A 27,363-nucleotide genomic window follows, 5' to 3' on the forward strand; every position below is an offset into this window, starting at 1 on the left:
CTGCTCCCCCTCCCACCCCTGAGAGTTGTCGTAATTTTTTGTTTTTGTTGTTTTAAGAATAGGTTTATTAGAAATGGGACAGAAAAGTAAAAGACATTTGCATAGACACAACTAGGCAGGAACTGTTGCCCCAAAAGGGACAGGTTTGCTGAGAGAGGCCTATGTGGTTGCAGGTGGGCGGCCTTGAGGAGAGCTACATCCGCTAAGGAAGGTCAGTGAAGAGAAGCCCCAGAATGGTACAGGTCACGGGCAGGCAGGAAGGCTGCTGCCCTGCAGAGGGAAAGAGTTGGTGAAAAGAAGCACCTGCATAGTCACAGGTGGGCAGAAGGACTGCTGCCAGTTGTCATAATTGTTATTATATATGCTTGCTAATACTTAAGTAACTTGACTGGAATCTTTCTATGTCGGGTGTATCTACTCATCTCTCCTCACATAGATTTTTTAAATTGCTATTTCAGTTTTTAGCCTGACCTTCTTGGGGTCCCCTCTGTTTTTGCATAGTTTAGTAGTCAGCTAATGAATGGCTAAAGGTTGTGTTCTTGAGTTGATCCATCTGTGTGTGTGGGGGGGGAGATCATCTATTATAGTTTCTAAGTATGCCCTAATCTTTTTTTGCTGAGCCTCTCGGTTCCTCCCTTCAACATGTGGGAAGCCATCTAGTCAGCCACAGACATGTAGGGAGCTTAGGCCCTCCCAGGTCAACTCTGAGCATGTGCGACTTACAGCTAGGATGCAGGGGGAGTTTAGCCAGCCTTCTGTAACTCTCATTTCCAGAATCTCCTTGTGAAAGTTTAAATTCCTGTTAGTCTCCCCCTCTTTCCAGTTGGGACAGCAGCCTTGCACTAGCAGGGCTTTAAGCTTTCTCTGTTCTTTTCCAGTTGACTTGAGTGCTTCTACTATCAGTGCCACTGGGTGTGTGGGGTTTACACCTGCCATTTCACATCATTATCAGCAACATCTGTGAGTGAAGCTTCTGGTTTTCGTGGTCAGCCCAGATACAGCTATTACATGAACTGTGCTTGGATGGAGATTGCAGAGTGGGTATAAGCAGCAGCCCCAAGCAGTGTTCTTACCCAAACTTCCACAATTTTTCATAAACACTTAAATTTGCTGTTTTTCATTGGTTGTTTTCTGGACTCCTGAAATGGTTACTTTTAACACTTTTGTCAAGTTGTTTTGGGGGAATGTGATTTGCTGACCTCTTCAGTTTGCCACAGCTGGAAGTCCTGCCTCCTGCTTCATATTTGTAATATTTTAGGTTTTAGTTATTTTTAAAAGGCTAACTAATTAAAAACCCAAAGCATGTCTATACATTATAGCTGTCTCAGCATTTTGCTTCACAATGGAAGAAGTAGAAGATTGTGATTAGATTAGGGGTGGGGCTATAGTCCTGCTATAATTCTGCTGACAGCTCTCTCCTGTGGAACGTTCCTTAATAGCATATTCTTGTGTAATGAGAAGAAAACATTTATTTTTTTAAGCAAGCAAATTCCTTTGGAATTCTACCAAAACATAAAAAAGTTATTGTGTATACTCCACTCTACAGAATGAACCAGTGGCACAAGGAAAGATAAGAAAAACCCATTGGGCTGTTATAATGTATAACTTTAAAGAATCATCCTCCTTAAAAATTAGTCATTTTACAGACTAAAATACTTTTTTATGCTTAAAATTTTAATCGGAAAGTTTGCCTTAATAAAACCTTTTTAGTTACATGAGCTATATACAGAAATGTACACAAAATTAAATAAACAGCTCAGTAGTTTCTCACAAAGTACATGGCTCTATACCCATCATCCCTATTAGAAATAGGACATCACCAGCATTTAGAAATCCCCTATACCCTGCCCCACCATTATTCCTCCTCTCCAGGATAACCAGTCTTCTCATTTTATGGTAGCTACTTCCTTTCTTAATAACTTTTATCACTGTAATATTCATCCCTAAATATTAGAGTTAACTTTGCTTATATTTTTAATATTATAAAAATGAATTCTTATAATACCTATTCATTTGTGACTGGTTTCTTTTGTTCAAAATTATGTTTGTGATATTCAACCATGCTCTTGCATGTGGTGGTAATTCATTTTAATTGTTGTAGAGTATTCCATTATATGAATATACAACCATTTGTTTATCCATTCTAGTACTCATGAATATTTGGGTTGTTTCTAGTTTTAAGGGTATAACAAATACTGTTGCCATGAACCCACTTGTGTATATGTTTAAATGCATAGTTTTGTACAATTCCTTTTGAATATGTACCTGGGAGTCAGATTGCTATGTCACAGTATATACATAACTTCATTTTAGCACATGATACTAACCTATTAACAAAGTGATTATAGGGTCTCCCTGGTGGCGCAGCAGTTGAGCGCTGGGTTGTGAAGCTGCCCACAACCTCTGCGGCGCCGGTTCAATCCCCGGCTTCTCCCCACCCACCTGAGGAGGGTCTCACATGGCGCGCAGACCTCTCCTGCCGCCCGCTGCTCCCCTCAGCAGTGTACTTCGGTCCTTCTGCCTGTTCTGCTCCCCGCTCTGGCTCTGGTGAATTCTCTCGCCCTTCCGCGCTTCAGACTGTACCCAGTGCTGTATAAATAAATAAATCTTTAAAAAAAAAAAAAACAAAGTGATTATACCAATTTACCATCTTAGTAGCAGTCTATACCACATCTTCAGAAAATATTTGGTATTTTCAGACATTTGAATATTAGTCATTCTAGTGATTACATAATACTTTCTCATTGTGGTTTTAATTTTCATTTCTCAAATGACTAATGAGATCAAGCTCCTTTTCATATTTATTGTCCATTAGAATTAATGTTTTCTGTAAAATGCCTATTCAAGCCCTTTAAAAAATTGACTTGTAGATGTTCCTTTTGTATCTGAATAAGATCCCTGTTACTTAGATGTGTGTTGCAAGCTTCTCCTGCTGTGTGTCTTGCAATTTTACTCTACAATGTACAGAAGTTTTATATTGAACAAGAACTTGTCAAAAAGGGGCATTTTTCAATTCTTTATTTTAAAGTAACCAAATACAACACTTTTTTTCCATTATGATTAGTGCTTTGTGTTGTTTAGAAGAAATTTTTTCCCTGCCCCAATTTCATTAAGATAGTTTCTATGTTATATTTTTAAAATTACAAGATTTTGCTTTTCACACTTATATCTACAAACTGTCTGGAATTTATTTTTGTGTATGAGTGAAGGTTTATGTTTTTCCGTGCAGATATCCAGTTGTTCAGTACCATTCATGAGAAGGATTATCTGCCTGGGTCCAATCAGGAGAAGGAACCACACCGGTTAAACAGTTTCATATGGAAAAAAATGTTGTTGATTAATAGTAGAAAGATAAGAGAATACTGAGGTGTCATGGAAGTAGCTAATATCCTAAAGCTGGAGGAATAAAGGAAGAAGTTGGAATTATTTAGACTTAAAATCCCATGCAGCAGAAATTGAGGCAGGTCAGGAGAGGATACTAGCTCACAGGTGCTGGTACCTGGGTGGAAGATGCAGTAAGGTTGATTCTATAAGTGTTGAAAAAACTATAAATTGGGTGCAGCTGCTATTCTAGGACGGCACTAGCACTGCTGGAAGTAAAGAAATATTACTTGGGTGACTCAAACCAAAGCAACAGCAGAAAGTCCTTTTTTCCTTCTCCAGCTTTGCAGTGTCCCCTAAAGCCACCTATTGGCAGGTCCTAATGTGGAACCAGTTGGCAAAACCTAAATGTGATCTGCAGTCTTAGCCCCAGAATTACAGAGCATTGTTTAGATGGTTAGGTTTGAAGCTGAGAAACATTAAGGCACAACTTTTAAACACACACGAACCTGTTTCTGGATTATATACCTATTTCCTTGTTCTGATGATCCAAAATCACACTCTCTAGATTACTATAGCTTTATAGTAAGTTTTCATGTGTCATAGAACAAATTTTACCACTCATTTTGTTTTTCAAGAGTATTTTAGCTGTCCTTGGCATATTTGCGTTTCCTTAAAAACTTTAGAACTAATCTCTCCAGTTCCATACAACGAAATACATTTTCGGGTCTTGTTTGAAATCTCACTGAATCTATAAATGTGAGAAGAATTGAAATTTTTACAATATTGTTTTCTAACCCATGAATATGGTATGTCTCTGTAGGGTAAATGGTTGTCCTAATGGATTAATGATGGATCCCTGCGGTCCTGAATGCATGCCTGATGGCGGGCACCTGGTGTGGGCATACGTAGGTTGGTATACCTGAGCTGAGAGACTGGGCTCATAAGGGCAGCGTCATGAGGACGCCAGCAGAGCGAAAGGAGCAGAGAAGCAAAGGCCAGGAGAGAATGCCGGAGAGCCCAGAGAGAATGTAGACCCGGCCGTGTACCTGGCAAACGCAAAAAAAAAACCTGAAAAAGCTACTGAGGGTTCCAGGACTCCTCTCTCCTTCACTGTCTGCTCCAATCATAGAGATCCTGCACTGTGCTCTCCTGCTGCTACAGTCGCCCTTTATTTCTTTAATTGCGCTCCATGTTTGGTTTTTTTAGTCTTTTTATATAGAGGTATATGTAACTTTGTTAGATTTAATCTCAGATACTGGATTTTATATATTATTATGAATAGTATTTAAATTTTTTCATAAATTATTTTGAAAATTTCCTACATTTTCTTTACTTTTTAATGATTAGATCCCGTTATGTCCACCACCCAGATTCAGTAGTTATTAGGAGTTGCTTCGCTTGTTTCAATAATCCTTTTTACTGAAATATTTTTTAAAAATTTAGATCTCATGTCATTTCACCTATATACACATAAGTATATATCACTTCTTGCCCAGAATTACTGAAATGCGAGGAGATGTAGTTTTGAGTATTTTCTGTGGCTTTGTACAGAAACCTTTCCTTCAATGCAACTGGTTTTCCTCCCCATACAGTATTCATAGGTCTGTTTCCGGGAGAGGACTGTAGTTAGTGAGTGGGTCATGAAAACTTCTCTAGACTGCAGACTAGGCTGTGTCATGTTCACCATCTAATATGAGAAAAACCCCATAGAGAAGACAGCGTGGCAGTTTTCCTACAGGAAGGTCAGACTTTTTTTTTAAGATTTTTTTTTTAATTTATGCATATGAGAACTGGGGAGTAGGCCAGAGGTACAGGGGGTGAGAGGATTCATTCACCTGAGATCGAGTGGGGAGCAGAACAGACAGACTGACTGAAATACACTGCTGAGAGGAGCAGCGGGCAAGACAGGAGAGGTCTGCTGCCCCGTGTGGGTCAGCTCCCTGGCCAGGGATCGAACTCAGGCTGCAGTGGCCCCTGAAAGGTCATATTCTTAAAAGCAATAAAATATTCCCAAGACAACAATAATTAGCATATATATTTATATTAGCAACAATAATTAGTACCTATATTTTAACATAACCAATAATTTTGGCCGGAAATTAAGATTAGATCTTAATCATTAGTACTAAGAACTTGAAAATAAATATGACAGCTCTTTTGGATGGCTTAGATATTCCTCCTACCTCCTGTTTTCAGCACCCTTAGGTGTATGAGACATACAGATCAGAATGTCCCAGTGCTATCTCCTTTCTGGGTTCATTCTATTTCTTAAACACAGAGTTAGAGGATATTTAATTCTTATTTAACTCAATTAAATGTATATGTTTTAATTCTCAACAATAGTGTAATGTTAGGAGGATGTGAGAAAAATAATGAACTATTTTACTGCCTTCATTTAGCTATTATATAAGCCCCCTTTACCTTATAATATCAGATTAATAAATTTGGTATCATTTTATAAATATCTTGAAATAAAAGTATATAGCGCTAACTCAGTAAATACCAACTTTTGGTAAAAGTTTTGTAAAATCAGAAACCACAATTGATGAGACAGATTATCCCAATATGAAAGATGAGATTCCTTTTTACATGTATTGATGGTGGCAGGGAAACCTAGAAGGTTTAGTCTTCTAAAGAAAATGCAACTCTCTTAATTATGTCAGAGTGCACATGAACTGTAGTCTGTTAAAATGCTGGTTAGAAAGGTCAGAGAGATGTAAAAATAAATTCCTTAGTATAAGCCTATAGTATCCTTGAACATGTACTATAGTTATAAGCCTATAGTATCCTTGAACAAGGTATAAATAACATATTTTCTAGACTTGTTTAAAAAAAATTTTTGTCTCATAGTTTACTGTTGTTCTTTCAAACTGACTTAATCTAAATACAAGTAAAAATAACTTCTAAGGAAATGAATTTCAAAATAAATGTGAAGGCAGTAATCTAAATATTTAGAGTCTGTTTAGAAAGTTTATTACTGAGACATGTACTGTATTGGTACGGTTGACATAGTAATTGTAGTATGTATTGCAAAAAAAAAAAAAGAGGATTGCTGATTATAAGCTTAGTGAAAAGAATTAGAGGAACTTGATTTTCTTCAACCAAGTTAAAACATTTTCATTATAAGGTATTTGCTTTGAATGGTTAAAAACCTATATCAAAAACATGAACTTTAAAACTGCTAAAACATAGGGAAAAGATTCTTCACACAAAATGAATGAGTAGCATAATTTCTTGGAGATTCTTGCTGACTAGTTACACTAATTTAAAAAATGTTCTAATGTAACATTCTAGTGCCTGGGAAGATATCCCCAATAATAAAATTTTACTCGTTTCATTTCAACCCTTCTGCTTGTCAGTAACTTAAGCAAATTTGTGGCATGGTCACAGCTTCCTGGGATTAAGAAAACAACAATAAAACAACTATACTAGGTCTAAAAAGCTTCCCGTTTTTAGTATTGTACTCTTTTGACTGTCTCTATGTCTCTGAGGAATGATTTGTAGATTTTTCTGGCTCTTCAAAAAACAGTTGAACTTGTATTTTTTTTTATTTAATTATGCATACAAGACTTGGGGTACGGGCCAGAGGTGCAGGGAGTAAGAGGATTCACCACACACAGAATGGAGATCAGAACAGGAGGACTGACTGAATACACTGCTGAGGGGAGCAGCAGGCAAGACAGGAGAGGTCTGCTGCGCCATGTGGGTTGCAATGAACTCCTGCTGCAGTAGTTGCAGATAGCTTCATAGTGCTGACATTTAACCCCTTGCGCCACCAGGGAGGCCCCGAACTTGTATTTTAAGTGTAGAGGATGATACATTCTTCACAGATCTTAGAAAGGATTCTTACAATTCTTAAAACTTTTATCTTTTATGTACTGTTTGCAGATTCAAACCTTAACTTAAATTTTAGAAAGTAAATACCTATGTTAGCTTGAATGTTTGTGAAGGTAATCAGATGAAGTGACAGATGGCACTATTTTATTGAGGGATCCAGTATTTGGTAGAGAAAGTAACTGACTAGTAAGTGAATGTAGGTAGAAGGATGGCTCTTTTTTCTGAAATGAAGAAAGTTGTCCTAAGTGTTTTCATTATCTCTACAGCTGGAGCTTCATTAACAAATGCAGTTGGTCTAGCCAGGGTATTATAGCAGCAGAGAAACTAAGAACAGAAAGCCTTTCAGTAAGAAAGAAAATAAAAGAATTCCTGTAAAACAGGCTTCCATACTTATCTGTGTTCTGTGGTACTGTTTGTGCTGAACTAAAACATCTGCTACCTCAAGTTAAGAGAGAACAAACTCAACATGGCGTGAAATTACTGCACTGCCATTCACATTCATTAGAGTTATATTGTTACCAGCCATAGGCATGACTGACTTTTGCATGAGTAATAAAATAAAATGCTGCTTTGTGCATTTTACCTTAAAACATTACAAGTCACAGTTCTAACCTTGAGCCTGAAACAGAGCAGCTTTCCTTCCCACAGTAGTATTAAGACCAGTAAGAAGTCAGAAGTTGGGAGGCAGTATGCTCTATGAGACCTTTGGAATGGGTGTTGTATTAAATTCTTGATTTTTAAAAACTGATATTTATTGTGTAGCCTAGCTATCAGAGATATTAAAATTATTGAACTACCATCTTGTGACCATTATAGTAATAAGAAATTCAGACTGAAATCATCAATGGATGCAAAAGGCAGTGGGTCAAAGTTTGATGAGGAATAGAATATTTACATAGTTATAAAGGGGAAAAATAGTAACTTGGCAGACATCCAAGTGATCAAAGTTATCCCAGCAATGGGACAACTAAAAATGTGTGTCTCTTTTCCTAATATGATGCACTGAGAAGATATCACTTTTTGTTATTACTATCAGAAATGCATAATCTCAATCTAATCGTGAGAAAACACTAGACAAACCCAAATTGAGGAAGTCTATAGGATAACTTACTTATATTAATACTCTTCAAAAATGTCTGTTATGAAAGACAAATAAATACTAGCTACTGTAGATTAAAGAAGACTCAAGAGACATGACAACTAAATGTAAGCTGTGAGCCAGAATTTTCCTTCCTTATTATTTCATTGACATTATTCTTTTTTAGTATATAATTACAGAAAAATGATATATTTAAGTAGAAAATTTATTTTATAAACTGAATAAATATTGTTTCTATTTTATTTTTCTCATTTATATGGATATAAGCAGTGTATTAATGGATTTTTGATTGGTATTTTTTAAGCACCAGTCAAGAATATTAGGTCTCTTGGCCTGGTTGAATTAGGTTTTGAGCTATTGAACATTTTCAAATGTTGACACTTAATTGCCTCACCAAATTTTCAACCAGTAGAAGAAAGTCAAGTCCTCATGCTCTGAAAAAATACTAAAATGCGCCATTTAAAAGTTCTGTGAGCATTTAGGGGAGGAAGTAGTAACTGCTAAAATGAATTTATAGTCATGGTATGCACAATTGATACGGTTTTACACATAGGTAGATAATGAGAATGCTTTGTTTTCAGAAAGGCAGTTTAATGAATGCCTGATTTTCTTGTGGATGAGATGAAGATATAAACTGAGTGATGGTAGTTAGTAAATTGAATAACCATACCCAAGATTAGTGATTGTATGACAATCTTATAGATGGTTTGTAATGTTGTGTCTGTTACAGAGGTCTATTCTCAGTCTTGTTCTGAACTTTAATAACTTGGACAAAGACTTCGATAACAACTCCATTGCATTTTAAAATGGCACATATTTGGAAGAGATAGCCAAAGCATTGGGTGACTGAAACTGGAACCAACAGATAATGGTAGCTAGAAGTGATAAATGAAAATAGGGCAAAATTAATTTGACAAGAATAAATTCTACAAGGTCAACCAGTCATGGATGATGGGTGAAAGGGAAAAAAGCCTTAGGTTAATTCATGGAAAATCAATATGCCAGATGGCCATATTTACCAAATTTATTGATTTGTTTCTCTTAACTATTTGACTTAGTATGTATTGATTTGGTCCAGTCTGCAAGATGGAAACCATTCTACTGTTTCAAGCATAGGGAATTGGCTATACAAGTATTAGGACACTAAAAGAGAAAAGAAGGGGTTCAGAACTATTAAAGATATATTAACTGTAGGAGGCAGCTACCACACCAAGTACTGAGAAACAAAAGGAAGAGGATATCATAACCTAGACACTACAGCCTTAAGCTGGCGCTCGAGGGGACACTGCTCAGCGGCTGTTGGTACTAAAGTCCGTGTTACTAAAAGATGTTGAATTATATAAGAAACCAAAATATTTAAATTGTGTTCTCTATACTGAACTTAATGTGGTAGCATCTGAATGAACATTTTTCCTTCTTGAATTTCGTTCTGAAAATAAAGCATAAAACTAATTACCCTCAGTTGTATTCATGTTCTGTACTCTCCCCTACCCCATCCCTCATCACTATTCCCATTTCAGATGTGTTGCTATGTGATCTCTCAGAAAAAGGAATTTAGACCCAAACTCAAATATATATATATATATATATATATGTATATGTATACACATAAAGATATTTGTCATGCTCTGAATCATTGAAGAACAAGATTTGGAATTGACTTCTCTGTCTTTTTTCTTCTCCCCCCAAATATCACTTCTTTAGGTCAGTAACAGATCCAAGAGATGGAAAGAGAGTAGCCCTCAAAAAGATGCCCAACGTCTTCCAGAATCTGGTCTCTTGCAAAAGGGTCTTCCGGGAATTGAAGATGTTGTGTTTTTTTAAACATGATAATGTAAGTGAAGTTGTTTTGGGGGATACTATTTCCTAAATATGCTTAATTGTGTAAGTAAAGAACAAAAGAGAATTTAAAAGGGCATATGCAATTAGAACTTGGAAATCAGCTACAATTTTATGCCAGTCTATAAAAAGGAATAAACATATAAGTGAGGTTTTTTAATTCATATATTCTTCTTGAAATGGATACACAGAGGTTTTCTAAACTCTATTCTTTCAGTACTGTTTTCCTTTTATGTATATTCTTTGTCTTAAATTTTCACTGTCAGTATTACTGGTTTTTCATTCTGACAGCATGTTAGAGTCACCTGGACAACCTGTTTTATCCAAGTTCTATTCAGTGGTTTGAAATTTTAAGCAATGAATTGAATTGTATGGCTGTATAAGGCCTAACCACCAAATTAGGAAACAAATTAGGAATATGTCACATTTCAGATTGACTTCTGATTGTGGTGTGTAGTTTCCTTTTTCATTCTTAATGTCTTTTAATTTTAAGAATATAAAATGTTAAATATTTTTAAATTCCTTGGAAAAGAAGCATGCATTTCTAGAGGGAATCAGTTAGAAAGGACCACAACCAAGGTTTTTATTAAGGTTTTATTTGTGAACAATGAGCAAATTGAAGTGTATTCCAGGATTCATTGATTGACAGATAAATATCTTGATGCAAAGCAAATGTTAATATTTAATTATGGAACAATACTACTATTCAACATAAAAATGGTTTAATGTGTAGTTTGAGTGATTTAAATGGAACTAATTGGTTTTAAATGCTTTATTTTATTCTCTAATATTTTTAATCAGTAGTTAAGATGTGAGAAAGCAGTTTCTCCTCTAGAAAAATATTACAGATCTTAGGTAACACGGGTTATATTATGTATAACTGTGCTTAGTGATGTCGTGACCCATAGGTGAACAGACTCATTTGTGGTTTGTGAAAGATAGCTAATTCTGAAAGAAGTTTGATACATGTAAAATTTACCTGAGGATATTAGCATTTGACTCTGTTTCCAATTTCATATGAAAAAATAACCTGCCTCACATTCTGCATTTGGTATTCAATCTATGCTGTTTTAATTACTGAAATAAAAACTTTATCAGAAAGATAATTTCTTATGAGTCTTAATGTTTGCTTGCATACTTCGGCAGCTCTGGCCAGAGTGTGGGTCTTACTTTATTGGAGAAATATGTAAAAATTTGAAGTATTTGGTAAATCTAGGAATATCAAATTTATGTTTACTTAAAGCTGCTTGGTTTGACAGATTTCATTTTGTTGATTACTACCCCACTTGAAATTCATTTTCCTTAAACTTTTTGTAAAAGTTGTTGCTGTCTTTCAGCTCTTTGGAATTACCTAGCAATGTGTTTGCTTTAGTAACTTTCAAAATTCCATTCACACTGCTATTTATGACCGGTTCCATCTAAATTATGGGAATGAGTTTAAATGATATCTAATACTTGCTTAATTATTTCTTCAATTTGTCTGAATACTACCCCAGCATCAAAGAGTACAAACTTACACACATTGCCATAGACCCAAATAAAGGTATCCAAAGAGAGGAAATAGTTCAGAAGTAGCATTTTGCTTACTAAGGATTTCAGTGGTGAATTATTTTGAGAACTCAGCTTCTTTTTTAAAGTAAGGGAGATGTAATAGGCTACTATTTGCTTATATTGGCATCTCTGCTCCTTACTCATTCCTGTAGTCATTAATTAAGTTACAAAGACAGAATCAGAGGGAGTAGTGTAAGAAAGGAAACTGAATTTTTGAAAATTATACATATTAGAACACAATAACCATTGTTTGGACTTCCTGAGCTCTAAGATAAGAGAGTGATTGACTTTTATGGGAATGTTGAAAAGTGAGGCAGAGAGTTGGAGATGAATAGTAGCACCACTCTTTTATACATAATGAATTTATGCTATGTTCTCAGATCTATCTCCAAAAACACCTCAGGGCCAGCATACCTGGTATGTGTGGAATGCCAGTCTAAGAGGCAACCAGTATTTGATGTACTTAAGGCAACAAATATTTATTAAAATTGTATCCTGTGTAGAGAGTGCAGTGCTAGGTCATGTGTAAACCAAGTTTACAACATGGTTCTTTTTTGAGGATCATAGTGGAGGTGTTTAATTCTTGTTACAATGTGTCAGGAAGTGTGCTGGATGCTTTACATACATTAATTCCTTTAATCCTCAGAAATCCTGTCAGAGAGGGCTTGTTAACCCTACTTTACAGACGATGAAGCCAAAACTTAGTTAAGTAATTTGTCCAAGGTCAAGGTGTGGGATAAGATTGAAGTTTAAATCTAATGTCTTCAGAATCCATATTGGATCATTCAGTAAACATTTAGTAGGGGCATCCTATATCCCTAAACTACATTAGCTTCTACGGGTTTACCTTCAATAAGTTTAGTAGAGTAATAAATAATATAATGGTGCTCTGGAGGACTGGCTGGGTGGTTAAACATTAGTGCAGGAGAGTCTGTGTTCTTTGCATGGAAAAAGGCTGGGCAGGGCCTCCCCTGGTGGCGCAGGCCGTTGAGCGCCACACTGTGAGGCTGTCCTCAGCCTTTGCAGCGCGGGCTCGATCCCAGCCGGCCGGCGAGGGTCCCACATGGCGCTGCAGACCTCTTCTGTGTCACCCGCTGCTCCCCTCAGCAATGTATTTCGTCAGTCTGCCTGCTCTGTTCCCGCTCTGTCTCTGGTGAATCCTCTCACCCTCCCGCACATCTGGCCTGTACCCCAGTTCTTGTATAAAAATAAATAAATAAATCTTAAAAAGAAAAGAAAAAGGCTGGGTAACCAAACGTAGCAGTATAGTAGGTAGAATCACCAGGAGAGCCTTTTAAAATGCAGGTTTGTGGGTCTCATCCCAGATCTACTAAATTGAAATCTCTGGGGTTGAGGTCCAGGTATATGTTGTTTTGTGTTTTTTTTTAGTTTTTCGGGTAAATGTTGGCAGACAAGTTCCATAATATTAAGGAAAAGAGAAAAATTGTTGTGGACTTAGAAGCTCAAGGATACTTTAAACAAGGAAAAGGTAAACCTTAAGCTAAGCCTTTTGAGATTAAGATGTGATTGAATAGAAGGAAAAGAAAGGGATGTCATGATGGAAATAGCATTTAGAGATTAATCTGGCCATTGTAGGAAGGTTGAATTTTAACTTGGATGGCTTTTTATGTGTTGTAATAGTTCAAAATCCTGGGAGATATTGGGTGTCCTTTTGAACAGAACCTTCAAAATCAGTGTTATCAAATTCATTTATTTCAGTTGATCTAACTGAGATAGACACACACACACACACACACACACATTTACCCAGAAACATAAACTTTTTTAAAGGATAAAATGTTCATAGTCTTAAAGGACAAGTCCCCCTCAATATGTCAATAGTAACTTTGGGAAACAGAAATGGCTTCAACTGAAGTTATTTAGGCATGCTCAGTCAGAACTGAACATGAAAAATTCCACCAAAACAGTCTACTCAATTTGCATTTGTGCATGCATCCCACTCACACACATAACTGTCATATGATCTGCATGGAAATGTGGAGACTGACTTTTTTTCGATCTTGTGCTCTTTTGAGAATCAGGTGAAAGCTGTGAATTCTCTTTCTTGGAAAAATGCACATAGACACAATTTTTATGTTATTTTAGGCTTTTGTTTGTCCTTTACAGCCTATTCAGAGCCCTCTTCAAATTCAGTGATTCCTACTAAAAGCTCCTCTCATACAAGTCTTGAACTTTTTCTTCATCCTTAGGCAGTAGCACTAAGCGCACAGTAGGCAGTCAGGACTATTTAAAGAGTGAGTGCATGAAAATGACAGAAAAAAGAAATGTCAGGGTTTGAAATGATAACCTCTGTAAACTCTGTTGGATTACCTTTTCCCAGTGCTTTTCTTCTGGAGTACTCTGAAAAGGGGTAGAGGAGGCAAAAGGAAGGATCATTCATTTTACTTTGTATAGTCTCATCTAAACCAAACAAGGCCTCTTTGGATTTATAAGATGAGCCATACCACTTTGGGATCAATAGGGCCCTTCTCTGATGCAGACATTGTTAATGCTAATGGCTCTGCTGCTAAGGAGTGTGAAAAGGCAAAGGTTGCTTAGAGTAGGTTCCTTTTCAGTGGATTTGGTTTTGTCTTTTCTTTGCCTAAGATTTGTGGTTCTGGGTAGTTTCTTGATGCACTTAAAATAATAGTCTCCCACGTTCATGAATTAGAAAACTTGATGTCAAGATGCATGTTCTCCCTAAGTTGAGCTATATATTCAGTGTGATACCAGTTATGAGGGTTGTGTTCTAAAGTTTGTAGAAATGAAAAAGAGCTAACATATTCAAGACAGTCTTAAAGAAATTGAACAAAGCTGGAGAGTCACTCTACCAGGTATTGAAGTATGTGAAGCTACAGAAATCAAGGCAGCACAAAAATAGATTAATGGGATGGAATCGGGAGCCTCTAAATGGACATACACCTGTGTGTTCCCATGATTTACAAGGCAGAGCCACTACAATTCAGTGGGGAGTAGTTGGCCATTTCAATAAAAAGGAATCAATTAGATATCCATGTGAGAAAACTCTACTTCATAAGTTACTTAGTTAAAAATGGATCATAAACTTAAATGTCAAAGGTGAAAAAATAGAACTTGGAGAATGGAGCATAGGAAAATATTTTCATCACTTTGATATAAGTAAAGATTTCTTAACTGGACAAGTAAAGCATTCACCATTTAAAAAAGAGATTGTTGGGCATCCCTGGTGGTGCAAAGGGTTAAGACGCAACCTATGAAGCAATCCGCAGCCACTGCAGCACGAGTTCGATCCCCAGCCAAGGAGCTACTCACATAGCGCAGCAGACTTCTCCTGACTTGCCCGCTGCTCCCCTGAGCAGTGTATTTCAGTCGGTCCTCCTGTTCTGTTCCCCACTCTGTCTCAGGTGAATCCTCTCACCCTCTGCACTTCTCGCCTGTACCCCAGGTCTTGTGTGCATAAATAAATAAATCTTTAGAAAAAAATAAATAAAAATAAAAAAGAGATTGTTAACTGGGCACCATTAGCTTAAGAATTTTGTGATGGAGCAATTTTTTAAATATTTAGCATTTGGGGAAGACCATTAGATATAAATATTTACTTGGCATTTTTCAGACTAAATTCCATATCCAAATATTACATACCTTCCAAAGAACTACTTTTCAAGAATTTTTGCTTATCAATAAAAGATTTAAACAAGAATTTCACACAAGAGGATAGCCAAATGACTTAGAAGCATATGGCAAAGTGCTCAAAAGTCATTAGTCATTAGAGAAATGTAAATCAAAACTATAATGAAATACTGCTATTAAACTAATCAAAATGCTCAAATTTAAAAAGATGGACAATATCCAGTTTTGGCAAGGATGTAAATTTGTTAATCCACTTAGGAAAACTGGGGATTTCAACTAACACATCTACCCAGTGACACAGCATTTCTGCTCTTTGAATGAATACATTGTGTTATATTCCAATAAAAAGGATGAACCACTGATCCACACATCAACATGGATGAATTTCACAGGTATAACAGTAAATGAAAGAAGCCATATACAAAGGACTTTTTATGACTGAATTTGAATAAAGGTCAAGGACAGGCAAAATGAATCTAATGGAGGAAATAAAAAATAGTGGTAATATCTAAACACCGGTAGGTTTTGACTGTGTAGGGGAAGAGAGGACCCTTCTGGGATTTTTGAAATGCTTAATTTCTTTATCTAAATCTTAACAGTAGAGTAAGATTTCATCCTATTACACATTTTGTGTGTGTAGAAATCATTCAAATTCTATATTTAGGATTTATGTTTTCATTTTGTATTATAATTCATTAAAAAAAATCATAGTTTTTTTTCCTCTACCTTAGAGAACTTATATATGTTAGGGTTAAGAAAATGGGAAGAGAGTAGCTCCTTTGCTAAGCATGAACTTTAACTAGATTCTGTGAACAGTTAAGTTTCAAGTCTATATTTAGATTTGAGATTATTCACAGTACTTGTTGATAAAGGTGTGATTTAAACAAACTAGACACTTATTCAACCATGTAGCCAATTTGTAGTGAATCTTCTAACATCGTGGAGGTTAAAATTCTGAAAAAGTTACCATGTTAGCTTTTGTTCAGTTCGTAAAAGATTTGAGAAATATACTGAAACACACTGGTAGCAACCAGTATTTAGAGATGTAGTTTAGTTTGTTTTTAATTAGACAGTTTTGCTTACCTTTTTTTGTATCTCAAATCCTTTGAAGAATTGGTAGGTTTTTGATATTTGACTTTTTAACAAGTCAGTCTTTACAAGTAATGCCCTATTTAAATCATAAGTCTAATCTTACACACTTCATTCCCACAAATAGTAGTTGGTGTTGGGGACTTTGGCTATTTAAATAGAAAGCCAGGCAAGAAGTCTGGAGTTTGAAACACTGCTGCTGTTCCTTTCCCTCTTACCCATTTATATCACTTCTGAGATTTCTGGATCATTTCTACTAATCTAAGCACTGTTTTTGCTACCTAGAAACACCGGAATACTGTCCTCTGATAAACATTTTGAGATAGAAAGAACAGGAATATAAAAAATGGGTATTTTTAAAAGTACAGACAGAGTTTTAAAATATTGTGCTTTTGAAGCTAACAATCACAGCTAAATGCTTTAGTTCAAATGTCTAACCCTGTTTTTATGGCTTTTCTACAAAAAAAAAAAAAACATCAAATTTGGAGTAAGGAAAGCCTCATTCTTCTCTTTCAAGGTTTAAAATGTGTGGTTGTCACTTTCCACTAGATAACCTCTAATTATAGCAGATAGATTTGAAGTGTAAAATGGCTTTGTCTAATGGACACTGTCATTCACTGCATTCTGTTTTCCCCCAAGACAGATACAGAGTTTAGAATCTGAGAGATGTCAAGTATGACACTAATTTCTGACTCCTTCCTCAAGCATCAAATATTCATCTTAAAAATTGTTCTATCACATAATGAGAAATGAATTTATGTGAATTTGTGACACTGGCTAGTTACAGGGTTTTTTTTTATATATATATATAAAGAGAGAGAGAGAAATGAAATAATTTATCTTTCATAGTTATTCTTGGAAGAAACTAGAAAAGCTTTTACTTTCTATTTATCAGACTCTAAATATAAACATTTTAATTGAAATTGAAAGGTATTTTTAATAAAACATCCAAACTAGTTTAAACCTTCATATTTAAATACTTTTAGAGTGAAGACTTTTTCGTCACTGGAGGTTTTAGTTTAAAATTTTAAAGTGACAAATGCTTGGCTGAAAAAAGAATAACCTTTCAAAGGAACAAGGTTTCTTCCTTACATAAATTGCAAGTGGAAAAGAAAACGAGATGGAGAAGAGATCTATAGGGTAAAACTTTGAAGATGTAAATCAATCATGATATGTAAATCTTATTTATCTCCTAATTTAGACTAAGAAACATTTAAAATCCATATATATGTGTGTGTGTGTGTGTGTGTGTGTGTGTGTGTGTGTGTGTGTGTGTGTGTATCGAAATTTAAACACTGGGTTTTTAAGTCATATTTTATTGCTGTACCATTTGTCTGCAACACTATATAATTTCTGGAGTATAGCTTCATGCCTCAACATGTACTCATGCTTCAGTCACCCACCAACAAAGCTCCAGTGCCACTAGACCATCTTTTTATTTCCCGTCTCTCCTCCTCCCTCACCCCTCTGGTAACCACCATATTTTTTGGAACCTAAGAGTTACTTTTGTTGTGTTTTGCTAGTTTGTATAGTCCACAAATTAAGTGTAACCACCCGATAATTCTCACTTTTCTCTCGCTTTTTGACTTATTTCACATGGCATGATCACTTAAAATTCCATCCATACTGTAGCAAAAGGCAAATTTCATCTTTTTAAATAGCTGAACAGTATGCCATGGAGTACATGTACCACAGTTTCTTCATTCAGTCATCCATCAACAGGCATATAGGTTGATTCCATGTCTTGGTTATTGTGAATAATGCTGCTGTGAATATAAGAGTACATATATCTCCTTGTATAGAGCACTGGATTTTTTTAAAATTATGTTTATTGAGGTAACATAGCTTACAGCACTGTCTGTGTTTCAGGGATATGGTTTGTTCACATCTCTGCAAATGCATGCGCTCACACCATGCCAGCCATCAAAGTACCAAAAATCTTTCGCCATAGTCCATTGAGCCTCCTCCCTCTTGGATCTCACCCTCCTGTCCTCCCCTTTTAATGTACTCAGTTCACGTGCTGGATATTTGATAGTATTTAAAAAGATTACATTTTTAGATTAGATGATTTTTTTTTAAGTTGTTACCTTTAAGAGATGCTGGTGTATGATTGAAATAAATCTGGTATTTGCTTCAAAATTATGTAGAGACAGTAGTGGATATAGATGAAATAAGAATGGCCAAATATGGATAACTACTAAGGCCAGTTCTAATTACGTAAGTATTCTTTATTCTGTTCTGACCACATATGTTTGAAACTCTACATAAAATTTTTTCTTGGGCCTCCCTGGTGGCGCAGCGGTTGAGCGCTGGGTTGCGAAGCTGCCGGCAACCTCTGCGGCGCAGCGGTTCGATCCCCGGCTGCTCCCTGGCCACTGGAGGAGGGTCCCACATGGCGCGCAGACCTCTCCTGCCACCCGCTGCTCCCCTCAGCAGTGTACTTTGGTCCTTCTGCCTGCTCTGCTCCCCACTCTGGCTCTGGTGAATTCTCTCACCCTCCCCCGCTTCTGACTGTACCCATTGCATGTATAAACAAAACAAACAAACAAATAAATAAATAAAAATAAAAACATGCCTCTATAAATTAAAAAAAAAAAAGTATTAAAAAAAATTTTTTTTTCTTAACAAACGAAGCTAGGGGCCTCCCTGGTGGCACAGGCGTTAAGTCTCAGTGCTGCCAAGCTATCGCCAGCCACTGTGATATGAGTTCCATTCCCGGACAGGGAGGTGACCCACATTGCGCAGCAGACCTCTCCTGACTTGCCCACTGCTCCTCTCAGCAGTGTATTTCAGTCAGTCTGCCTGTTCTGCTCCCAACTCTTTCTCTGGTGAATCCCTCACTCCCTGCACCTCTGGCCTGTACCCCAGTTCTATATGCATAAATAAATAAAAATAAATCTTAAAAAAAAAAACAAAAAAAAGGAAGCTGGGCCTCCCTCATGGCACAGCGGTTGAGCGCTGGGTTGGGAAGCTGCCCCGCAGCCTCTGCAGTGCCAGTTCGATCCCCGGCCACTAAGTGAGGGTCCCACGTGGCGCGCAGACCTCTCCTGCCGCCTGCTGCTCACCTCAGCAGTGTACTTTGTCAGTCTGCCTGCTCTGCTCTCCCCTCTGGCTCTGGTGAATTCTCTCACCCTCCCGCACTTCTGACTACCCAGTGCTTGTATAAATAAATAAATCTTTAAAAAATAAAAAACGAAGCTAAAAATCAGAAAATTTGAACTTGTACAACAGTTTTTATTTCCTGATAAATAACTTCTTCCATATCCTTTGAGCCTGGTATTTTTCATTAGCAAGAAAAATTCTAATTCTTAGCTGTGATAACATAGATAGGTCTTAAAAGAGAAATGACAGTGAATGGTGGAAGGAGGCTATTTATTATGTATCACTGGCAGAAGTTAGTTACATGGTCGTTTGCTGCTTTTATAAAGGACTTGAATTTCCGATGCCATAAAGTTGTTTTTTTTTTTTTTTCACCTTAATGACTTCTTTTTTTGTACTTGGAATAAAATCCACAATGCTTAATTTAAAAGCGATTCTGTCTGGTATATTCTGTTCCTTCCTCTCCTATTTTATTCCAGTATATTTTCCTCCCACCCACTATGTTCCATAAGACTGACTTTTCTGTTTCTAGAATCTGCCTGGTTCTTTCTTACCTTAGTGCCTTTACATTGCTTACTCATTGACTGACTAATTCCTTGTTGGCCTTTAACACTTACTGTTACTTCAGGAACATTCTCTACCCGCTCCTCTATACTTTTTCACTTCATAATAATAGATGTTATAATTGTATATTTGTGCAGCTATTGGGTTTGTTTAATGCCTTCTTCTCCCCTAATCATGAGAGCAGAAAGGATATCAGTTTTGTCCGGATAGCCCAAGAACGTGCCACAGTGCCTGCCAGGTAGAATGCATTAAGTAAACAATTTTTGAACAGAGAACTGAAGAAATGAGTGGGAGATAGAACTCAAGCTCTTAGAGTAATGCTAATTATTAAAAATATGCATTTCTTTCTATTATTCTCTTTTGTGCCCAGGTTCTGGTAGCATGTAGTATAACCTAGTTAGCTCTCATTTGGCTTAGAATTGTCTTTTAGATAGTATGTTTATATACCCATCAGTGTTTAGGACTATGTGTCTTGAGTGGTAAATTTAGCTGACCTCAGTGGGCAGTTTAACTAAGCCATAAGTCTTTAAAGAGTTAATCGTATTTACTTGCATTTATGTCATGTTTTGTGTCTTTTTTTTAGTTCTCTAAATTTGACTTTTTTTCCTTTTCTTAGGTACTCTCTGCCCTTGACATACTCCAACCTCCACACATTGACTATTTTGAAGAAATGTATCCTAACCAGGGAATATGAAAGAAGGGGACAATTTTTTATTAATTTGCTTCTAGCATCTTTTGGGGTTCATGCCTTGAAGTATATTAAATCTCATCCTTGCAGAAATGGTTGAGTACCTGGAACCAGGTAATTTTGAAATACCAAGCTTCTGACAGCACAATATTACCAATATATTCTGAGAGGTAATAACCACAAAGTAGGGCTTCTGGAGAGATACTTTACAGAATCACCATACAATCTTAGGAAGTAAGTTATTACCTTCTCACTTTGCAAATGAAACCAGTGAGGCAGCTGTGTTGTAATAGATGTCAGTAAAGTGCTCTTGTCACTACACAATAACTGCCTATCAAGCAGACAATACTGCCTTTCCTTCTACCACTTGGGGTCAGGTGAAAATTAAAAAGATAATGTAGGGCCTCCCCGGTGGCGCAGCGGTTGAGCACTGGGTTGCGAAGCTGCCCGCAGCCTCTGCAGCGCTGGTTCGATTCCCGGCTGCTCCCGGGCCACCGGAGGAGGGTCCCACATGGTGCGCAGACCTCTCCTGCCGCCCGCTGCTCGCCTCAGCAGTGTGCTTCGGTCCTTCTGCCTGCTCTGCTCCCTGCTCTGACTCTGGTGAATTCTCTCACCCTCCCGCGCTTCTGACTGTACACCAGTGCTTGTATAAATAAATAAATAAATCTTTAAAAAAAAAAAAAAGATAATGTAAGTTAAAGTCCTGAGTCCCTTAGAATATAATGTGGCAGTGGTTATGGTAATAGCCATTACCTATGTAAGTTTTATTAGGTAAAGGCACAATTCTCAGTTCTTTACACATACGAATTTATTTAATCCCTAAAACAATGGGAATGTGATTATTCCTATCTTATTGAAATGGAAATTGAGGCACAAAAGTTGAGAGAATTGACCAGAGATCATACAGCTAATTAGTATTAAGGTTCAACTCGCAGTTTGACTATTTTCTTGATTTCAACCTCTACCTATATGATTCCTTCAGGATAGAGGGCTTAATATTCTCCTATTAGCATTGCTAATGTATAAAAAAGTACTTTAGGTATTGTGGGTAGGAATAAACTATAAAATAATGTCCAGTACTAGATCCTGAAACTGCATGGGAAAAAAAAAAATTGTAACACAGGTTAGCCTGTCTGACATTCCTAAGCAGAGTTTACCATTTGCCATTCTGCATGTAACTTGGTAAAGTTTTAAGTGAAAGACAGAATCCTAAATCTTTGAATTCTGTGAGTTTATGATAGCATAGTTTATTCACTCTGGGGTTTTATGAACTTCAGACTTTGGCTTAGAATGGAAACCAGTTAATAGCAAAATACTTTTTCTGTTTCAGCATTGTGAGAAATGAAAATCTCATTCTTACACAGGTGGCCAGTAATTCCATATTCAACAATTATCTTTGATAATATCCTTAGTAAATGAGAATAATTAAGAGCTTCCCAATGGAAAGAAAACTGCTAAGGTTACTACAGAATTGGGAAACCTTGTAAGATGATGGAATTATCAATGGTCGGCACTACTGGGATGTTTTGACCTTATAATCCAAAAGCTCTTCAGTACTGTCTTCCTTGGTGATATTTTAATCCATGAATACTTTATGGTATTAACTAATCCCTTTGTGCAGTGAAGGGTTAATTCATTGGACTTGGGGTGCTCCAACCTTGCCCAGCTAAGGAAAGGACTGGCCAAAAGTGTCTTTGTATACCTGCGCTCTTGGGACAGACCAAATAGTCCTGATACACCCTTTTTTAAAAGTTTAGTAAGTCCTCACTTAACACGGTTGATAGGTTGTTGGAAATTGTGAAGCAATGTGTAACAAAAGCAGGTCCTCAAATAGTCCTTTCAGCTGGGATTGTTTCTTTTGTCATCAACAGTTACTGGTTTTTCAAAGACCTGCTCTACAAAGGGAAAGAAGACTTGAGAAAGTTCTTCTCAGCTGTAGGCCAGTAGAAGCAACTGATATGTTAAAGATTAATGATTTCCTGAGTATTACTTAGGTCTTCATTAAAGAAAAGTCAGAAGCTGGTAGTAGCAGAACAGTACTTGTTTCATTAAGCAGAAGTAATTTCTTACATCTGTCCAGAGCCACCTTCTTTCTTCTTTTAGTGTTGGGAAGGGATCCCACACATACTAGAAGATATTCCAGTGATTGTATACTACTACTTATGCCTCTTTGGAAATGTAGTTGCTAACACTGAAACTTGAAATGAAAAGAAACACCCTTTATTAAGTAAGATATAGACTGGTAAGGTTCTCCAAAATCACTCTCAGTTTTGATAATTTGCTAAAAGGACTCACAGAACCCAGGAAACTTGGTCTTCTCATAGTAAGTTTATTACAGTAAAGGGATACAGAATAAAATCGGCAAAGCATAGGGCCAATTCCAGGAGAAACCAGTTACAGCTGCCCTCCCTCACCCAGTGAAATTGCACAGGCCATGCTTACTGTTCTAGCAGTGATATGTGACAACACAGAAAAATATTGTCAACCAGGAGAGCTCACCTGAGATTTGCTATTCAGAGTTTTCACTGTGGGTCAGTCAAGTATGCAAAGAACTCCTGCGTGAACCTTAGCTACATAGTCTCCAGCCCTCCTTCCTCCCTACCCAGTTGTTAAATTAATACAGCTAGCACAAAATCTCAGGTGAACAAAAACAGGTAGTCACTAAATTTCATTATTAGCATGAACTATCTGCGGTGACCAAAACCCCAGGCTAAAACACGCTCATCAGACAAACTTCTATGGACTCCAAGATTATTTCCCAGGGTCTGTCCTAGCGACTTTTGGAATGTATTGGGTTTGGGTGATCCAGGCCACTGATTTAACCCTTTTGAATATAGGCTACTGTATATAGGCCATCTCTGAGGAAAGAATGTTTTCATGTAAGATAATCGGTGAATATGGGTATATCTAATAAGTGCTAAATATGTTTAGATTCTCTTCACTGAACACTTAATTCATTATATCCATTTTGTCTCACAGTTTTAAGCATGAATTATGTTAGATATTAATTTTGTGTCCTTGAGTTTGTCACTTCTTTAAAAATCCTAAGGTAGGAAATCTCAGTCACTGTTATTTAGACCATAATTTGAGTCTGTTTCATGGGTATTTCAAGAGGAAAGGCTAGCATAGTTACTCTTTTGTTTTGTCTTGTTTTTTAGTAAGATAAATTAGACATATAACACTATTAATTTTGGTTGTATGACATGGTTTGATATATCACAAAATGATCATAAGTCTATATAACATCAGTCACCATATGTAGTTACAATTTTTTTTTTCTTATGGTGATTTAAGATCTTCTCTGTTGGCAGCTTTCAAATATGTAGTATAGCTTGTTATAGTTACCAGGCTATACATTATATCCTCATGACTTAATTCTATCATGACTAGAAGTTTGTACCTTTTGACCCTCTTTAACCATTTCACCTACCCATACCTCAACATAGTTAAGATTTAAAACCATGAGTGGCATAGACGGCATAGCCCACCAGAACTTTGGCATGGGTTTTAAAATACCATGCATCTCTAGATAATTCCTTACACAGCCTTTAAAAAGAATATCTAGATTATAACTGTTTACAAATTACCTACAGGGTGCAACAAAATTAGCATCTGACAGTTATAGAAGGAGCAATAAATAAATCCTGCCATGACCTCTGTATCTTCTAGTTTTTGTAATTTTATATTTAGCTCATCTAATATAGCAACCTGGAGAGTATATTTTTTAATAACTAAGAGCATTTTTCTGAGCTGAACTTTTAGCTTATTAAAGGATTGCATTATTCACTTGGCACTTTGAGTTCCTATTTGGAAATATATCTGAAAACAATTTGGCACTTAATTACTTTGAGTTTACTGAAATTTAATCCAAGAGAAACTAGTTCTAATTGTTTGATTGGAAAACATTATCATCCTTCAGTAAGAATTCTGGACTCTTCATAAACTTTCCAGAATGCATTTGATGCCTACTGGATTGGAAATAAAAGTTTACTTGCTTTAAGAAACGTATATTTTTAACTTGAGACAAAATTTTAGCACTTTTTTGAGAATAATTTGGGTATTGTAGGTTTTATGTGCTAGAAGATATTACAATCTAAAAACAGTGGAAATGTAAAGTCTAATGGAGTGGCAGTGTGTCCCAGCACAGCCCTGGATTTTACTTTATATCCTGATATTATTTTATGTTAAGTTCCTACTTTCACTTTTAGAAGTATCCATATTTGGGTGATAGTTTTGGTTTTATGTAGGAAATGTTTATACAGGAAACTTTTGCCTTAAGACAGTGAGGGGACCTACATGTCCATTTCAACCAAATGGAGTCCTTGATAGGCAGCAATATAGTTTTTGATTACTCAGATGCAATAGTATAATTGGTAGTATTTGTATACAGTATTTTAAAGCAGTGTTTTATAATTTAAGAATACATGATTCTCCGATGTATAAAATAATCCTATAATCTTCAGGAAACCTTAGGAGTCAGTGAAGATCTCAGAATAAACAAAATGAAATGTGTATATGCAGACATAAGTGCTCTCTTTCTGCAATAACATTACAAGAAAAGACTGGGAATCTGCATCCCAGTCTTTTCTTGTAATGTTATCTGCCAGAAAGAGAGCACTTATGTATGCCTATACACATTTCCTACTATTTTATCTTCACTGTTGTGTTCTCAGTACTTACAATGGTGCCTAAAATATATTAGGTACTAAATAGATTTTTGATAAATGAATAAGGCAGTGTCTGCCATCCAACTTTGTAATTTGTTTGGAGGAGGAGGCTATGATCATACAAATAATAATGATAAAACATGTTGGAAATTATGGTGCTAGAAAAGAATCAGCATATCCTAGGAACATAGGTGATAATGGTTTTCACTCCCATTTTAGTTTCCAATCTGGGTTACTTAAAATACGCATTAACAGAAACTTTCATTTATCCACTGTCACATTGGTAGAGAAGCTGAAGTCAACAGAGGACCTGGTGTGCTCTGAGAAAGGGAAGAGTCAAGATCCAAAGACAAAAGGTTGGGATGGAAGCAAACAGCCACTTCAGTGGGCATAGTAGTATGGTTCAAATTTAGAGATTGTATCCTAAGACATGAATTTGTAATTAGAGCAAGTTATAGTAGCTTCAAGATCTCAAGTAGAGCCATGCCTTGAGGTGAATGGAATAAAATAACAACGAAAGCCCTTAGAGTTCAGTTTAAGAAACTAAGGAGTAGACATTCTCTACTTTGGCTGTGTATTAGTATCACCCACAGAGGTTTTTTTGAAATACAACTACCCAAGCCATACACCCCAGAGATTCTGATGTAATTGGTTTGAGTTGGTCCTATGCATCAATGTGCCTTTAGGGTTGGAATCCACTAGGTGAAAATATTGTAATGATTATCAGCATTAATGTTGAGGTTACCAGTGACCACCTAAGGGACTTTGATTATGCGAGTGTGAACCATCTGTGTGTCATATGCTAAGATTAGAATTGTAAGAACTGCTAGACTAGGATAAGAGAATGTAGAATTCATTTCTTGCTATGTATTTTTTTTAAAAGAGATCTTTGAGCAATAGCAGTGGGACCAACCAAAAGTTAGGTGAGAAGAATATTACTCTTAAAAAGGAGTATTGTCAGTCATGGATTTAAACTGAAGCATATGCAATATGGTTTCTCTCTCTCTCTCTCTCTCTCTTTCTCTGTGTGTGTGTATGTGTGTGTGTGTGTGTGTGTGAGAGAGAGATTTTAATTAGTTTATACCCAATTTCATTTATGTAGCTTATTTTACAGAGTAAGCATAAAGCATAAAATAGGCATCAAAAATGTGCTGATCAGACCTCCCTGGTGGCAAAAGGGGTTAAGTCATAACACTATGAAGCTATCCGCAGCCACTGCAGCACAAGTTCGATCCCTGTCCAGGGAGCTAACCCACATGATGCAGCAGACCTCTTCTGTCTCACCTGCTACTCCCCTCAGCAGTGTATTTCAATTAGTCTGCCTGTTCTGTTCCCCACTCTGTCTATGGTGAATCTTCTCACTCCCCCATACCTCTCTCTGATCTGTACCCGCAGTTCTTGTATGCATAAATAAATAAATCTTTAAAAAAAAAAAAAAGAATGTGCTGATCACTTAGTGTCAGGTCTCATAGGCTTCCCATAGTGAGGTCATTTCACCTAACTGAGTGTGATGTTGGTGTTGAAAGAGGTACTTTTATGTAGCATAACCCTTAACACAGCCAGCTGTTTCATAGGGGATTCAATCAAAGAAACAGCACTGTATTCCAATACCAGAGAACACAATACTGTTGAATTTAATGAGAGTTTGATATGTTGCTCTCCAGCATGGCATCTTCCCAGATGATTTTTTGAGATACTCAGTGTTCATTTTATGCCCTAACTTTAGAACTTAACCCTCAGGAAAGATGTACCAGCAGGTAGTGTAGAATGTAATGGGCATTGCTATTATCCTTAAGGAATTGTGGTTCAGTGGAGATGATTAACAGTTTTCAAATAATTATAATACCTGAGTAGTCACTTTTACAGTAGAGATATTAACCAAATTTTCTTATGTTTAAGAAACTGTCCTTTCCTCTGCCCTGCCCAAAAAAGGGAGTTTGGAATACTTATCTGGAACTTAAATTTTCATAAATGAAACATTTATTAGTCTTTTCTAT

The 27,363-nt window shown here is 36.5% G+C and overlaps 1 protein-coding gene across 1 annotated transcript in view; it reads left to right on the top strand.

Annotated features, from left to right (window-relative positions):
• The window catches only part of NLK (nemo like kinase), a gene marked incomplete at both ends in the record, with an annotated part of 148,921 nt that overhangs the window by 76,245 nt on the left and 45,313 nt on the right, over window positions 1–27,363 (top strand). The window contains 2 exons of the mRNA XM_084237354.1: window positions 9,965–10,094; window positions 20,628–20,683. Coding sequence (XP_084093480.1) covers window positions 9,965–10,094; window positions 20,628–20,683 — 186 coding nt within the window. The remainder of the gene's footprint in view (window positions 1–9,964; window positions 10,095–20,627; window positions 20,684–27,363) is intronic.

Source organism: Talpa europaea (assembly GCF_964194135.1).
Source record: "Talpa europaea genome assembly, chromosome: 7".
Classification (NCBI taxonomy): domain Eukaryota; kingdom Metazoa; phylum Chordata; class Mammalia; order Eulipotyphla; family Talpidae; genus Talpa; species Talpa europaea.